This window comes from Macadamia integrifolia, chromosome 5 (assembly GCF_013358625.1).
Source record: "Macadamia integrifolia cultivar HAES 741 chromosome 5, SCU_Mint_v3, whole genome shotgun sequence".
In the NCBI taxonomy this organism is placed as follows: Eukaryota; Viridiplantae; Streptophyta; class Magnoliopsida; order Proteales; family Proteaceae; genus Macadamia; species Macadamia integrifolia.
The window spans coordinates 32,615,628-32,631,525 of NC_056561.1; the positions used below are offsets into that span (position 1 = coordinate 32,615,628).

The following is a 15,898-nucleotide window of genomic DNA, read 5'->3' on the forward strand; positions in this document are numbered from 1 at the left end:
ACAACCCTCGATTAAGAACAATTTCTTACATCGATGGCCTGGAACGAATCGCTCATTACAATTGTAGCAGAGTCCCTTGGCTTGCCTTTGCTACAACTCGTTGGCCGTCATTCTTTTGATGGGTAAAATGGCTCTTGTGGTCAGCGGTTCTTTACTGGTAGTGATCGCCCTCCGTGGCTCCGTGGGTGGTAAGAACCGTCTCTGTGACAAATTTTTAGCTTCATACAGCCAAGCTAACCCAATGGCCCCTGTGAGAGTGTTGGGTTGGGCGGCTAGTACATCAGCTTTAATATTGTCACGCAACCCGCTCACGAAGCAGCTGATTTGTCGGTTGGGGGAGAGCTGCCCCACCTTCGACAATATCTTTTGGAACTTGGTCTAGTAATCCTGAACCGACCTTGTCTACTGCAATTTGGCCAATTCCCCGAAGAAATCCTAGAATGGTGTTGGCCCGAACCGAGCATGCAAGCCTTTACAGAAATTCGGCTAGGTCAAAGCACCCCCACTTTGTTTGTATAACTGATACCATAATTGTGCTTCTCCTTCCAAGTGGAATGATGCCAATGCCACCCTTTCCTCTTCCGGTGTTTGGTGGAACTCGAAGAACTGCTCCACACGACATGTCCAACTAGTTGTGTCCTCCTCCCCCTTGTAACGAGGAAAATCTAGTTTGACTAACCTTGGGTGAAATGATGGTTGAACGGATGTGGATCTCTCATTAGAATTGTTCACCGGGTATGTTTGTTGTCCCAGGTTTTGAGTAGGAACTCGTGAGGATTCCCCGACTTCACCACCTCAATGGGTTGGTAGGTGTGAGTTTATGCGCTCAAACTTCTCGTTGATTCTTGTCATCAATGCTTCGTGGCCTCCCAGTTTATTCAGAATTTGCTGTTGCCCTTCATTGATGGAGCTCATTTCCTTCTCTAACTGTTCCACCCTCTACTCCATTCCCAGGCTCTGATATCAAGCTGGTATGTACAACGTAGTACGATTCTTCCCACCTATGGTGCTTAATTGGGACTTGGGAATAATGGGAGAAAATTAAACAATAATGGCTTAACAGAGGAAGCCTGACCTCCCTACACAGGGTAGATTTTAGGGATAATAATTCAATATCTTATTCATTCGGTATCAATCCATTTAAAGAACCAAATGGCTGACCAATTCAAATAAACATTCCAAATGCACCACCGACTCTCCCCTATATCCGCTCACATTATGACTTCCCACCCAATGAAAAAACACAAAGTAACAACCTATGTAACAACTACTCACATAAAATGATAACCGATTCTAGCTGTTAGGTGAGAGATTCCCTCCAATAGCCCACGACTAGGTCTCATACCCTTTTGCATGGATCATGCATGTGACTCCCCCACTTGCATGTAACAATTTGTAACGCCCCGGCCCCATTTACCTTGCACAATATTGTCCTCTTTGACCCGTGGGCCTCAAGGCTTTAAAACACGTTGTGCCATGTTAAGGAGGCTAGAGGCTATCAACTAGCCCAGTAACTCTCCCTAGACGATGTGGGACTAAAGCTTGCATACCCTCACCGATCTCCCAAACCCCCTGTTACTTGCTATATTCTTGGTGGGGACACCTCACCAATCTCCCAGGCGGGTTTGATACTTGCCGTATTCTTGGGTGTCACAGTGGCTGCATATATACTTCTTTGAGAACTCCATTAAGGAAGGCATACGTAACATGCACCTAGAATAATGGCCAATGATGAACAACAACTTCTTCTAATAGGCTGCGAACAGTGGTAAGTCGGGCAACATGTGCAAAGGTATCCTCATAGCTAGTGCCATACTCCTGGGTGAATCCCTTTGCTACAAGAAGAGCTTTGTAATGCTGTATGGATCCATCAGAATGAGTCTTTATTTGGTAAATCCACTTACACCCTACATCCTTCTTAGCATGAGGCAATTCAAACAGATCCCAAGTATGAGTTTTAGTCAGTCTGAACTTCTTCTGCCATTGCTTGATGCGAAAGAGGGTTGAAACATGCCTCACAATAGGTCTGAGGCTCGTAGAAAGAATTAATGGTGGAGAAGCAATGATAATCACGAAGACAAACAGGTGGTTCTTTTACCCTGGTGGAATGATGAGTAGGCATAGTGTGAGGGAGAGAGCTCAAAAGCTGCAGAGGGGGAACTGGCAGAATCATCAGACAGATTAGGTACGTTTGAAGTCGGAGACTCATGTGGTGGTGCCTGTATGAACTCACTGGATGAACCTACAGATGAGTCATCAGGAAAGAGGTCAATGGACTGATTGAGAAAGTATAAAGAGGCAGAAGTAGCAGTGGTGTGGAAGCAAAAGAGGGAGGAAAAAATGCGATGCTCCCAAAAGGTAACATGATGAGAGATATGCAGACGATTAGAAATGGGATCCCAACACCAATAACCCTTGTGTACCCAAGGAAGCAACAAAGACGAGAACGCGGCTCTAATTTTGTGCGTTCATGAGGTTGAAGAAGAACAAAACAGACATGTGCATATACATGAAAGTCACATTTTCTTGGGAATGCTAATTATTGATTCAGTTTGTCTATTAATCATTTGAACCGACAAATTATTTTTGTAGGCACAGTTGATGCTTTTCAGAGAGACTATTGGACCATGTGTGACACTTTATAAAAATATATTGATGCTTAAGAAGTACATTAATCATTGGTTCTCCCACTACTGGATGAGTGAAGTGCTTCAGAAGTATACTTATTTGCTTTCCGTGTACTTCTAGGTCTTGACAGTGGGCTGACAAAAAATCTTATAGCTTAACCAGGTTGGGATTCAATCTTCATTTCTGAGACCAGTTAGGGCTAACTAACTTATCTATATGGGTGCAGTTTGAGATGGGTTAGACACAAACTTACAAACCTGCATTGTATGCATATGTTGAATGGTTTAAATTGGTCGAGGAAAAAATTTAGAATCACCGAAAGGTGAAAATCCATTTCATCAACAACAGGTAGTATTGAAAATCCTCAACATTCTCTTAAGGTCCAAAGCTGTCAATAAGAAGAATTGCCTCTAAACAGGGAATTTGCCTATTTGGGTGGTTATGCCCTATAGGGAAGCTAATTGTTCACTAATAGTACCAACACCTTGTACTTGTTATCTATGCCCATATCACTTACTTAAACCTGAGATTTTTAACCGCTTGAATTTCATGCCATGCATTTATTTTGAAACTTGCCGACAGGAAAAATGGGAGCAAAGACAACCATGTTTGTATCCTGTTACAGTAAAGTAAAATGTACTCGTTAACAGGGACTAAGTAGTTGCTAAGAGAAGGCCGCAAAAAGTAGTCATTCAACATGCGAATTCTGAGTGAATTACAGTGTTGACAAATCCTCCAATCGCATTTTCTTTCTCTTTTACCATCTATTGTTGTCTTTTGGAATTTATATGTTCCCTCCTGCATTATTTACAGTTCAGATTTGAATTTGTATGGCAGTTTATCCTTCAAGCATTGGATCTTCGTATCAGAAATGTGGCGTGCACATATTCTCTTGAACATAGTGGCATGTATAACCTTTTTGACCCTGTTATCAACTGCTTGAGTGTGTTACTAGAAAATAATGAGAATCTTTCCATGCCATGCCAAGAGCTAGTGTTTTGTACTGGAACTGTCAAATCATCAATTTGCCAGCACATGCTGAAAGAAGAAGAGCAGGTATGCACTCTTTTTTTGTCTATACCTCAGCTGGAGACATTTTGGCAGCATTGTTTGTTGTTTTCCTTTGAGAATGATATAAAGGGGCAAAGATTGGCTGCACAGGCCTCCTACCTAGCTGGGCTGGGCAGCCCTCCTAATCACGTGGCATGTCAAATGGGGCTGAAATTTTGTGGACAGGCAGACCCTCAAGGCCCTCTGCTGACATGTCAAGTTTCCAATCTGAAAAAAGTTTCCTAGTGGCAAAACAAAGCATTGAAAAATCTGAGCCAACCAAAAGGGTGCATGGACATATAGGGGAGGGTATATCTATATATGGGATGCAATGTGATTGAAATTTAACATTAACTCTAGACCATTCCCTACATATCCAATGGACTGAATGCAACATCATCCTTCCATGTAGCACAACTAGGTGTGCTGCCAGGCCAAGCTAGGTGGATGGGCAGAGTCCAGCCAACCTTTACCAACATTTCGAAAGCTTATGGTCTAGAATTTAATCAAATCCAAAAGGTAGTACAAGTGTCACCCAACACCTGAAGCACCTGCAGTGGGGGCATTTGGTAAAAAGTGGTGAATTAGAAGACTGGGGATAGCTGAGAGCTGTCTTCTCAAAAAAGACATCATTTCTTTCAAATAGATGGGGTCTTGGTTGTGCGTATTTACGACGAAATGTCCTGGTTAGAGAATTTGCAGGAAAGGAAAGTCTTGTTATGCAAGAGATTCCAAGAGTTCAGTGGACTTAGAAGTCAGAACTGCAATTTAGTCAAACTGGTTTAAAGTATCTCCGATATGTATCTTAAATTTAACCAACCGATATGATGACCCATACCCTCCGATACATATCTTAAATTTAGCCAACCTTTATACGCGACCGATGCCGATACTTTAATCCTTGCTAAAATCTATATTTCTCACAATGAGTGCAGAGCATTTTTCTTTTAATAAAGCAAATAACAACACGAACATTACTCAAGTTTTAACAAATACATTTGCAAATTGGGTATCTTAAATATCTAAATCTAACCCTAGAAATGAGCCAAAATATTAAATTCCATTGCAAGCTATTTGCAGTCCAAAAATGCTGAAACATCAACATAAATTGGCATAGCTGTGATGAATGTTTCCTAATATTACCCAAGATGGACATTTCAGAACTTTTTTCTCAGGAAGTGTCAGTCTCAGTGCCATCTTTCTTTCCAGTTATACTGTAAACCTTTTTCCTATCTTTCATGGAGCATGTATTGAAAGGATACTGTCCTTTTTAATCATTGTGTCGTAGTCCATACATTTTTTACTTTGCCATAAATTTACATTTTGATGCAGGTTTTTCCATTGCTGGTACATCATTTATCTAGCAAACAGCAGGCTTCACTTGTTTGGCTGTTTGTATGTAGCATTCCTATAATATTTCTTGAGGAAGTTTTGCCTTGGATGACCTCTTATCTTTCTCTAGATGAGCTGGAGGATGTTATGCTTTGTTTTAAGGAAGTTGTTCCTGGAGAAAAGCTGTTGCAAGAGGTAGTTGGTGAACAATCTTCGGATGATAGTTTTAAAACATTTTTGTGGTTGCTAAACACTGATGATTTAATCTGTCTTTGAAGGTGGTGGCTTCCTGGCTTGGCAAGAAGAATCATCCTATTGGAATCTCTGCTGCTGGTAGAAATGAAAAATGTGATTCACATTTCCATAGACCACTAGACTTTAGCTTGCCAAAAATATGTTTGTCCAAGAAGATCTTATATGAAGAAACCTGGCATATTAGGCTATCAGATTGTCTCCATAATGATGTTAGAAATCATCCTCTTGATGGTCTTCGTCTATGGAATGGTGCCATCCGGAAAGATTTGATAGATTTACTGGAGGAGTTGCACAAAACAAGAAGCTCTAAGAGTTTTTCAGGTTCATCTTTAGTCAATGCCCAGTTAAAGTTCCTCGTAGATGTCCTTATTTTCTATGGGTAGGTATTACTATACTGACTTTTCATAGAAACCCAAATTGCTTGATCAAGGTGGAAGATCCTCTATATTAATTTATTTTTGTTTTGGTTTTCTCGAAGTGATGTCTGAAGATCTATGGTCTTGTTTACTCTTTACAGTGTTGCCTTGGAGAAAGTCTTCTTCCCAGCATTAAATGAACTTGCGGATGGTTCCTTATCTTTCTCCCAGCAATGGTTCCCAGATGAAATCCAAATTGCAAGTCTTGTTCAATTGCTGCAAAACTTCAATGTTGAAGATGGGCCATCTTTGTCCAGCCTTGTGGAGAAGCTATGCCTGACATTGGAACCTTTGGTGGTGAAAATTTTCAAACACCTTGATTTTCAAGAAAAAGAGGTATTATGTGTATGTCATTTCTTACAACTCTTTTATTTTCCTTTCTTTTTTGATAATGTATAATGGATAAACTTATTACTAATTAGGCACTAGGACAATGAAAAGCATATCTGCACCCCAAGAGGGGAGGAACAGAATAAATACACCCCAACATATTCAAGTAATAGGGAAAACCCCAAACAGATCATCCAATTGGCGATTGTTCAATGTATATAATATGCCTATGATCCTATTCACATCCCCCATTGCCATTTACAGATCTTTTCTGTAAGGATTAACTGATAGATTTATTAGAAAAGAAAGAGGAAAGAAGGACAAGGATAAGGTTAAAGAGAAGAACTTGGCTGACAGAAACATGTAAATTAGGTTGGTATTTAGATGGGAATGCCCAAAGCACTATTGAGAATTGGAGATTTGAGTCCTCGTTCTTGTCTGCCAATTTGCAGACCTTGGCATCAATGGAAAGATATAGTCAATCGGGGTTCTAGAGCTTAATCCTTACTAAAGAGAGAGAAGAGAAAAGAGAATGTCTTAATTTCAATACTATATAGCCAGTCCAACGACCTTCCTTCAACTCAGTAAATTTAGTAAACATTTGATGCAACTTAAAAGAATTTTGATTTGTCACCATTGTTTCTGACTTGAATATTTAACAGATCTTCTCTGTCATTTGCAAACACTATAACCATGACGAGCAGCTGTGGCTGCTATACCGGAGCCTTTATGTGATGCCACTTGGATCGCTAAAATGCGTGATAACTTGGTTTTCTGCGCATTTAAGGGAGGATGAATTAAAGGCAGTCCTTTGTACCATAAAGCTGACAGGTCTGCATTTGACTTGAGTTCTTAAAAGATTGGATGCCACTGGTTTATCTTAATAACCTTCAATTTTTTTTTTTTTTTTTTGGGTTCTTTTTTTCATGTACACAGGACCTATGCTTGATAAGTCTTTCTCATCTCTCTTGCATGAGTGGGTTCGGATTGGATATTCAGGTAAAACTTCAGTTGAAAAATTCAGAAAACAGTTGCAGGAAATGTTCAAAAGCACATGTTTCCTACCTGAACAGGCCAAGAAGGCTGGTGTTTCTTTTCTAGATATGGATGCAGAAGCTTGCAAAAGATCCTACCCCAGTCTGGTGAAACCAAACTCCGCCAACAAAGCCAAGACCTGTGCATCTGATTCTTCATTTTTCAATGCCCTAATTTCTGAAGAAAAATGTATCATGTTATACTCCAGTGGAATCAATCTACGTATATTTTCCTCTGGAGATTTAAATAAATCAAAATCCTTATCTAAATTCCCTTCTGAGAAGGTTAGTGCTGATTCGAGTCTCAGTCCTGAACCCAGACCAATTGATTGCATCTTTTTCATCCACAAGGCCCTGAAAAAAGATCTAGAATACCTTGTCACTGGGTCAGCCATGGTGGCTAAAGATGTTGGGTTTCTCAAGGAATTCTGTAGGCGCTTTCATCTTCTACGATTTCTGTACCAAATCCATAGTGATGCTGAAGATGAAATTGTCTTCCCAGCTTTAGAGGCCAAAGAAAAGCTCCGGCAGATCAGTCACTCCTACAGAATTGATCACAGATTTGAGTGGGAGCACTTTAGTAATATCTCCAACATTCTACGAGAGATTTCGGAATTGCGTCTTGCACTTCCCTCTACATTGCCAAATGTGGTGGATGAGGCTACACTTGGCGAGAGAATGATTAGGTACCGCCGGCTGTGTATGGAGCTACATTGTATGTGTATATCAATAAATAAAAACATAGGGGAACACATCCATCGTGAAGAAAGTGAAATTTGGCCATTGTTTGCAAATTTTTTCTCATATGTGGAGCAAGAAAAGATCATAGGATGCATGCTTGGGAGGACAAGAGGAGAAGTTTTGCAGGAAATGATTCCCTGGCTGATGGCATCATTAACACCAGGGGAAAGACAAGCTACACTGTCCTTGTGGCGTAATGCTACAAAGAATACAATGTTTAATGAATGGTTAGCAGAATGGTGGGAAGATATGGGAAAGTATGATATACCTAAGGTGGTTAAGGAGTCAAATATCTTTTCTGGGACAGCAGATCCATTGGAGATTATTGCAAACTATCTGTCAAAGGAAGGTTTTAATAAGGAAAAGGGAGGGGCCTGTCATGATGAAGGATTGACGTTTTCAATGAAGGATTTTACCAGTTGTAATTCTGAACCTTTTAAAAATGTTGGAGTTGGCAAAAAAGATGTTATGAATGAAACCCAGGACAGCTGCCAATTTTCAGAAGGTGCAACAGGTTTTAGCAAGGCCAACAAGCAGAGATCCAATAAAGTTATAGATTTCAAACATGTCGAGAAACCATTTCAGTCTTTGTGGGTAAATCAGAAATTTAGGCACAAGGAGGATCTAATTCTGGCATTGAGTCAGGAAGATATGGAGGCTGTAATTAGAAGAGTGTCCCATGATGACCAGTTAGACTCTCAGAGGAAATCATATATCCTCCAGAACCTTCTGATGAGGTTGATGCTTAGTGCTTCTTCTTCTTCTTCTTCTCTTTTCTTTCCGCCTTTCTTCAAACAAATCTATGTGGTAGCTGTTAATTACTGTTGTGATGGTCCATCACTTTGAGAGTGGGGGGTTCATATGCTTGACCCCTTTATATGCAGGTGTATGTGGTGATGGTCTTGGATTGGTTCTAACAATTTGATCTGTCCTACTTAATAGAAATTCCCTCATAATATTTCTACTGAAAGCCAAAATAAATCATTACAACAACAACAACAACAACAACAAAGCCTTGTCCCAAATTAATGGGGTCACCTAAAGCCAAAATAAATCATGCATATGGCTAAATTCAGCTGGATCAGGTCAATTGTGAGGTGGAAGATTTACTGGGTTCCATCAGATTATAAAATCTTGATTGCAGTCTGTAGCTGGCTATTGCAAAATCATTTACTCAATACAGACTTGGCTGGGTTGCTGACACACTTCTGTACTTCTATTGGTTGGCTGGACAATGAAGGAAAGGAAATAGAAAATGATATTTCATTTTCCACGTGTTTTCTTGGGCAGAATACGATGGATAGTGGAGAAATATCTTCTCCCATTTTAGGAGGAAAAGTAAAGCACTTTAAAACATGAGAACTGGGCAAGGCACTGCCCCTCCAACCAAACACTTATAGTGCATAATGGAGAGGAGAATTTGGACTCATCTTCACAGTTCATTCTAAACATGGAGATAGTTTATCTTGACTTGGCAGCATGCAATTCTCCAACCAAACGCATGAAAGTGCATAATGGAAAGGGGAATTTTTGCACTTATTTCACTTTTCCCTCTTTTCCGTCCAACTATATATACTATTAGTTATCATAGCTAAGAGACTTGCAACCTAGTTACTTGAATTCCCAATCCATCAATTCAACAACATACTCAGCCTTATCCGAGTTGGTACGTTGCTGTCCGTAACATGAAGTGAATTGGGTGAAATTGCGGAAAGAGAGGGATTCGAACCCTCGGTAAACAAAAGCCTACATAAGCATTTCCAATGCCACGCCTTGAAACCACTCAGCCATCTCTCCTACATAATAATTGTGACCCAGAAACCGAGTGAATAGTGAGTAATTCCTATTATTATAGTTATAGGTACAACCAATTACATGGATCCAAACAAAACAAAGTAGGGAAAACTGAGGTCTCAGTTACATGGATCCTTGCCCTTAAATATACTTTTATCCCAAAACCATCAATACAGCCATTAAATGGGTAAATCCCATGTTTGTCCCCTTTTTTCACTATAGCATTGGTATACAGTTATTTTGTTCATGTACCTGTTAAGTCCTCTTCTTCAGCGTTAAGTCTTTTTCTGTAGTCACTAATTTGGCATGCAAAAAATGACATAAGCTTCCTTCATGTTTCAGTCGTTGGATTGTTGCACAGCAGAAGTCTTGTCCAGAAGCAACTCTCTCAAGCAATGGGGAAGAAATTCCAGGCCAATGTCCATCTTTCCAGGACCCTGTCAATCGTATTTTTGGTTGCAAACATTATAAGAGGAATTGTAAGCTGTTTGCTGGCTGTTGCAATCAGTTATTTACATGCCGATACTGCCATGATGAGGTTTCTGATCATTTGATGGAAGGGTATAGTATAGCTTCTGCTTCAGCTTTTCATCCTCACTTGTTTTTTTGTAGTGATTTTTCTCAATTTTCGTATCGTTCTCCTGCTATGTTTCAAATAAATGTGCAGAAAATATACGACGAAGATGATGTGTATGAAATGCTTGAAAACTCAGCCCATTGATCCCACGTGCGCTAACATTCCTTGCAACAGATTTTCCATGGCAAGATACTTCTGCAATATTTGCAAATTATTTGATGATGAAAGGTGATGTAACCAGAGCAGCCTCTTTCTACTTTCCTCATCATATCTGAAATAGCAGAGGCAGATTTGCTTCTCTAATTTATTCCTTCAACATGACATGCATGTCCTTGGGGTTATTGAGGACAGCTGCTAGTGCAGCTGGCTTGAGGCTAGTGCAATAGAGCCTAGTCCCCAGGAGGTTTCGAGTACAAGACCAGTCTGCTGTTCCTCATCTAGTCTAGGAACCCCCTCACCACCCCACCAAAAAAAAGTCCTTGGGAATTTATTGTCATATTTATTGACTTGTTCTCTATATCTATATTACTTTCTTATATCCTATTTGGGCTTGTAAATAGATTTCATTTTGTATTCTGTGATTTTTATTAAGAATGCGTCATTCAACCATATCGATCTTATCAAGATAGAGAGCTTAAGTTTTCATTTTAGTTGTTATCAGGGTTTGAAACCCTGGTCTCCTCTGTTTTGTATATCTGCCAAGGGTAAGAAATGTGCCAGCAATATTTTAAGAAAAGAATGAAATATACTAAAAGATAATGTGGTGTATAGAAAAGTACACCTATTTTTTATTTTATTTTATTTTGGTGAAAGAAAAGTACCCATTATTGTAAAGCATAACCATGAGTGCATATTGTCACAAAGTAAAATTAAATGTGAACAATCATATTGCAATAAGACAGTCACGAGAAATAAGGGAAGTGTACATTGATGTAACAGTCAAAAGTACATTCTTTTAGTTTATAGATTATGAAAAATTTGTTTTAATTCATATGTTTAGTAAAGCTATGTTTTACCTCCCCAAACTCCCCCCACCAAAAATAAATAATTAATAATAAAAAATAATAATAAAATAAAATGAAACCCAAATGATAAAATTCGTTTATTATTCTTAACCTTTATATAAGAAAAATACATTCACATAAGAAAATTATAGCCATTTGCATCACTTGAAATTTTTAATATTTGGACTGAATTACCATATCTTTTAGAATCTGAAATCAACAATTATATTTCTAGGTCTTTTACTACAATTCTTATAAAATAAGAAATTTGTTACTGTATTTCTCCGAAATAAAACTTGAATTGATACTCCTAAGATTGCATTTCATCAATAAGGTATTTTAAATAGGTTCTGCTAATTATGTGGTTCATAATGAAAGGAAACCATGTGATATGCCCAATGTGAATTCCATATAAGTACCACAACCATTTTAGTAGAAAAACTACTCAATGTCTGTTCTTGTATAATTGGTGGATTCACTGGTTTACATCTTCATATCCTTGTCACTTTGTTAGCATTCCAAGGTCCATAAGTGTGCAGGTAGCATGAAAAAGGATTTGATATTTCAAAGATTATTTGATCTAGTAATTAACCCACCATAATCATCATAGCGACAATCAAGACTCAGTTTGTGTCCAACCCACATTCACTACCCTCCAAAAAAAGAAGTGTCCAACCCAATAGCGAGGCCCAACTCTGATATATGAAGTAATGAAGTTGACTCAACCTGTCAACAGGTTTTAGGCTGCGACTCAATAGACAGGAGCAGAAACTGCTACTTAACAACAGAATAAAAAATAATAATAAATTAAAATCAACGGATCTGATCATCTCAAACCTCGGTTGAGTGAAAGTCTAATGGAGTAGAATGAATCCTCAAAATTTGATAGAAATCTGGTGGATGGATAATGGATATATCTATGCAGAATATGTCTTGGAAATAGCAAGTGATGTACCAGAACTTAGGGACTTCAATAACTATCAATCTAAGGGTCAGATCAGAATCAAATTTAGATGTCCAAACCTCAGCCAAATCCAAAGGCTAGATGTCCCTAGGTGGTGACTCCTATTTGCAGCAGGAATGCACTAACCTGAACTAAAAAAATCCCTTATGATCCAGGCTGATGAATCCCTTAGTAATCCCACAGAAAAATAAATAAGAAATTAACAAAATCTGTACTTGCAACCATAGGGAAGAAGAAGAAGAAGAGTAGAAGAATGGGATATGATCAGATATCCCACCTGATCTTGACCAGAGTCCCTCCAGTCGACCCCAGAGCCCACTGAGGGGACTGCTGTCTTTCACAGTTCCATGTAGCTATAGCCAAGATTCTTTATTCAATAAAATCGTGGGAGGCTCCCAGAGCCTTACATTCTTAAATAGAAAACTATAAGGATAACCAGCAGCTAATAGGAAACAAGTCTAATAACAGAAGGAATTTTAAATAAACACACATCATAAAAGGAGTTTAAAGAAAAGAAAACAGCTTGAAAGAATTATGCCACTAGGCTGTAGTTGAAGTTCTAAAGCAACTAGGAATACTAATAAAACTGGCTTGGAATTTATAAATAGTATTCCAGCCTTACAGGTAACTGATTAAACAATAAAAGTAGACCCAATATAATACCCCACAACCTGGTTGTTGTGGTGAACCAAAACACCTCAACTGCATCAACTCACTGAGATGCTGGCTCAGTTGGTGAATCAGTGAGTTGAGCTTGCCTTTCTCTTTTGTTGGTACATTTTAAAGTACCTATCTTGGTACTGATCTGCGTCATGAAGTCATCCAAGATCCCATAGTTTTCTAATGTTGGATTATTCCCGACACTCCCCCTCACATGTGGTCCCTCTTTTGGGTGCAGTCATGTGGTATGTGGGATTCTTCTTTCTGGATGACAACTATACACATATGTATTATTAACATAGTGGGCCTGAAAGCTCTAATACTATGTTGAAGTGTCCAACTCTAAAGCTTAATCTAATAGGTGGAGAGCCCCAACCTTGGTATTTGAAGGCATTCAAGGTCCTAAAGTTTTCCAATTTGGGATTATTCCCAACACTCCCCCTTCTTTTGAGGGGCAATACACGTGGCATGTGTGGCCCCTCTTTTTAGATGACTATGAAGAGATGTATTATTAAAAGTGGGCTTGATGGCTTTGATACCATGTTGAAATGTCTAACCCCAAAACTTGAGCTAATAGATGGAGATGCCCAACTCTAGTATATAAAGGCATCCAAAGTCCTAGATTTTTCCAATTTGGGATTGTTTCCATCACTTCCCCTCATGGCTTGCCCTTCTTTTGGGTGACAATACAAGTGGCATGTGTTGTTAAAGTTGTCCAACGCAAAAGTTGAAGATAATCAATGGAGAGGCCCAACTTTGGTATATGAAAGCTTCCAAGGTCCCAAAGTTTTCCAATGTGGGATAATTCTTAGAATTCCTCACATCGGATAGGCTGAAACCACTGAAACCAGTTATTTTTTTCTGGGCTATTAATAGAATTTGGGCCGAAATTTCCGAAATTTGCTGAAATTTCAGCGAAACCAGGTATTTTTTCCAAAATTTCCCATAAACCAGGTTTCTTCTCGGGGTCCACCAAAACCACTGAAACTGCTGAAATTTCAGCTAAGATGTCTGAGATTTAGTTCCATGGGTATACGCTATATGCTGCTGTATGGATTCTCTAACATGGCATATTCCAAACAAAATTTAGTATTAGAACAAACATAAGTCAATTAAAACAAGTAAAATATGCATTAGGAATGAGTAAACATAAAACTATATACCATTTCATAATTATTTTAAAAATAAAATAAAGGAAAATAAAGAAAGACCGAGAGGGAGAAAGAGAGAGTTAAACTTGAGGAAATAGCAGATTCAATTGTGTGATTGCTTCTGCCCTCATCTTCTCATTAAATAGCTAACATTCTATTACAATTACAATAAGACAGCTGTCCTACTATGACTAGGAATATAAAACAGAATAGAAGACTACCTTATTAGTTAGGAAACTAATACCAGTCCTAGTACAACTAGGACTCCTATTGACTAGGAATCTTGACTAACCGACCCAAGATCAGGGACGTGGGATCTGGAGTCTGAGGTGAGGTGCGCACAAGAGAATGCAGTGGCCTGAGAGGCGTTCATCTTGCTGATATCGAGAATGGCCTTTGCTGTCCGCCTTGGCTTTCATCTTCGATCGGGGGGCTTATTTGCTTTAGGAGTCCAGGCCGATATGGAGAATGAACCGGGGTAATACTCAGGTAGAATCAATGTTTCTGCTGGGTCGTCTACCTGATCTATCTGATCATCAATTACCCAAGCTTCAATAGAATGAAGCAGCTGAGATGCATCATCAGATAGTTGTGTTCATCATCCCTTGCAGTTATGTTAGCTTACTCATCCTGTTGCTCATCGGCTACACCTCTCCTCTTGACTCCTTGTTCCTTATTTCCAGAATCAGTTGCCTTGGAGATTGGCTCTTGACTTACCGCCCAAAGAATCAATCAAACAAACGGCACGGCCAGAAGAAAAAAAAGCAAAAATCGAATCGGTAACGGAATCTTGATCAAAGGATCATGTACAACATCCCCTGTATACGCGATCTACATAGAAAGATAGAAAGAGGCTTTGCTCCATTCCACGTGATTCTATTTATATAAAATAAAAAATAAAAATAGAGAACTCTAGGATTGCGTAGGATTCTTTGGCTACCGCTGCGGCGGTCAAAGTCAAAGACCTAGCCAACCCTAGCCGCCGCCTTAAGAGAGGTTTTTCTCCCTCCCTTCCAGTGTGGCTTGAAAGAAAGCAAGCCACCTTGTTTTTGGCAATGAATGGAATCAAGTTTGCGCAACTCACAAACTCCTCCTTTCCTCTCCTACAATAACTTCTAACACTCCCCCTCAAGCTGAAACATAGATGTTAATCATGCTCAGGTTGTTACAAATGTAGTCCACTCTACTACCCCCCAAGGACTTAGTAAAAACATTTGCAAGTTGTTCTCCTGTGCGAACATGATTTGTCGAAATAACTCCTTGTTGTAGTTCTTTACGAACAAAGTGACAGTCAACTTCAGTATGTTTTGTCCTCTCATGGAACACTGGATTAGAAGCAATATGAATATCAGCTTGGTTGTCACACCATAACTGCATAAAATAAGTATAATTAAAATCAAGTTCAGTAGGAGCTGCTTTATCCACATCAACTCACAAGTAACATGAGCCATGGCTCGATACTCAGATTCAGCAGTAGACCTTGCCACAACAGCTTGCTTCTTGCTCTTCCAAGACACAAGGTTTCCACCAACAAAAGTACAGTACCCTGTAGTTGACCTTCTATCAATAAGAGAACCAGCCCAATCTGCATCACAAAAACCTTCAATACGATTATGTCCATGATCTGAATATACCAGACCACGTCCTAGAGTTCTTTTAAGATACCTTAGAATATGAACAATGGCATCCCAATGTGAAGTGCGTGGAGATGACAGAAACTGACTCACAACACTGACAGCCCAGGCAATGTCAAGTCGAGTCACAGTTAAATAATTCAACTTTCCCACTAACCTCCTGTATTTCTCAGGATCATCTAACACATCACCTTCTTCAGGCATAAGTTTCACATTTGGATCCATTGGAGTATCAACGGGCTTGGATCCTAACATACCTGTTTCTGAAAGCAGATCTAAAACGTACTTTCTCTGAGACAAAGAAATTCCTTTTCTTGACTAAGCAACT

General features: G+C 39.2%; 1 protein-coding gene across 4 annotated transcripts in view; it reads left to right on the top strand.

The window, feature by feature from the left end:
• The window catches only part of LOC122079665 (zinc finger protein BRUTUS-like At1g74770), a 31,094-nt gene that overhangs the window by 6,219 nt on the left and 8,977 nt on the right, over positions 1-15,898 (top strand). For 3 of the 4 annotated variants that reach the window (XR_006140502.1, XR_006140503.1, XM_042646324.1), the window contains exons 2-9: positions 3,466-3,684; positions 5,011-5,205; positions 5,289-5,644; positions 5,783-6,017; positions 6,674-6,842; positions 6,948-8,523; positions 9,923-10,141; positions 10,248-10,385. Coding sequence is in view for 2 of the 4 variants with exons in the window: in XM_042646324.1 (XP_042502258.1) it covers positions 3,466-3,684; positions 5,011-5,205; positions 5,289-5,644; positions 5,783-6,017; positions 6,674-6,842; positions 6,948-8,523; positions 9,923-10,141; positions 10,248-10,385 (3,107 nt within the window). In the remaining 2 variants the exon portion in view is untranslated. The remainder of the gene's footprint in view (positions 1-3,465; positions 3,685-5,010; positions 5,206-5,288; positions 5,645-5,782; positions 6,018-6,673; positions 6,843-6,947; positions 8,524-9,922; positions 10,142-10,247; positions 10,386-15,898) is intronic. The other variant, XM_042646325.1, reaches the window with a different exon arrangement.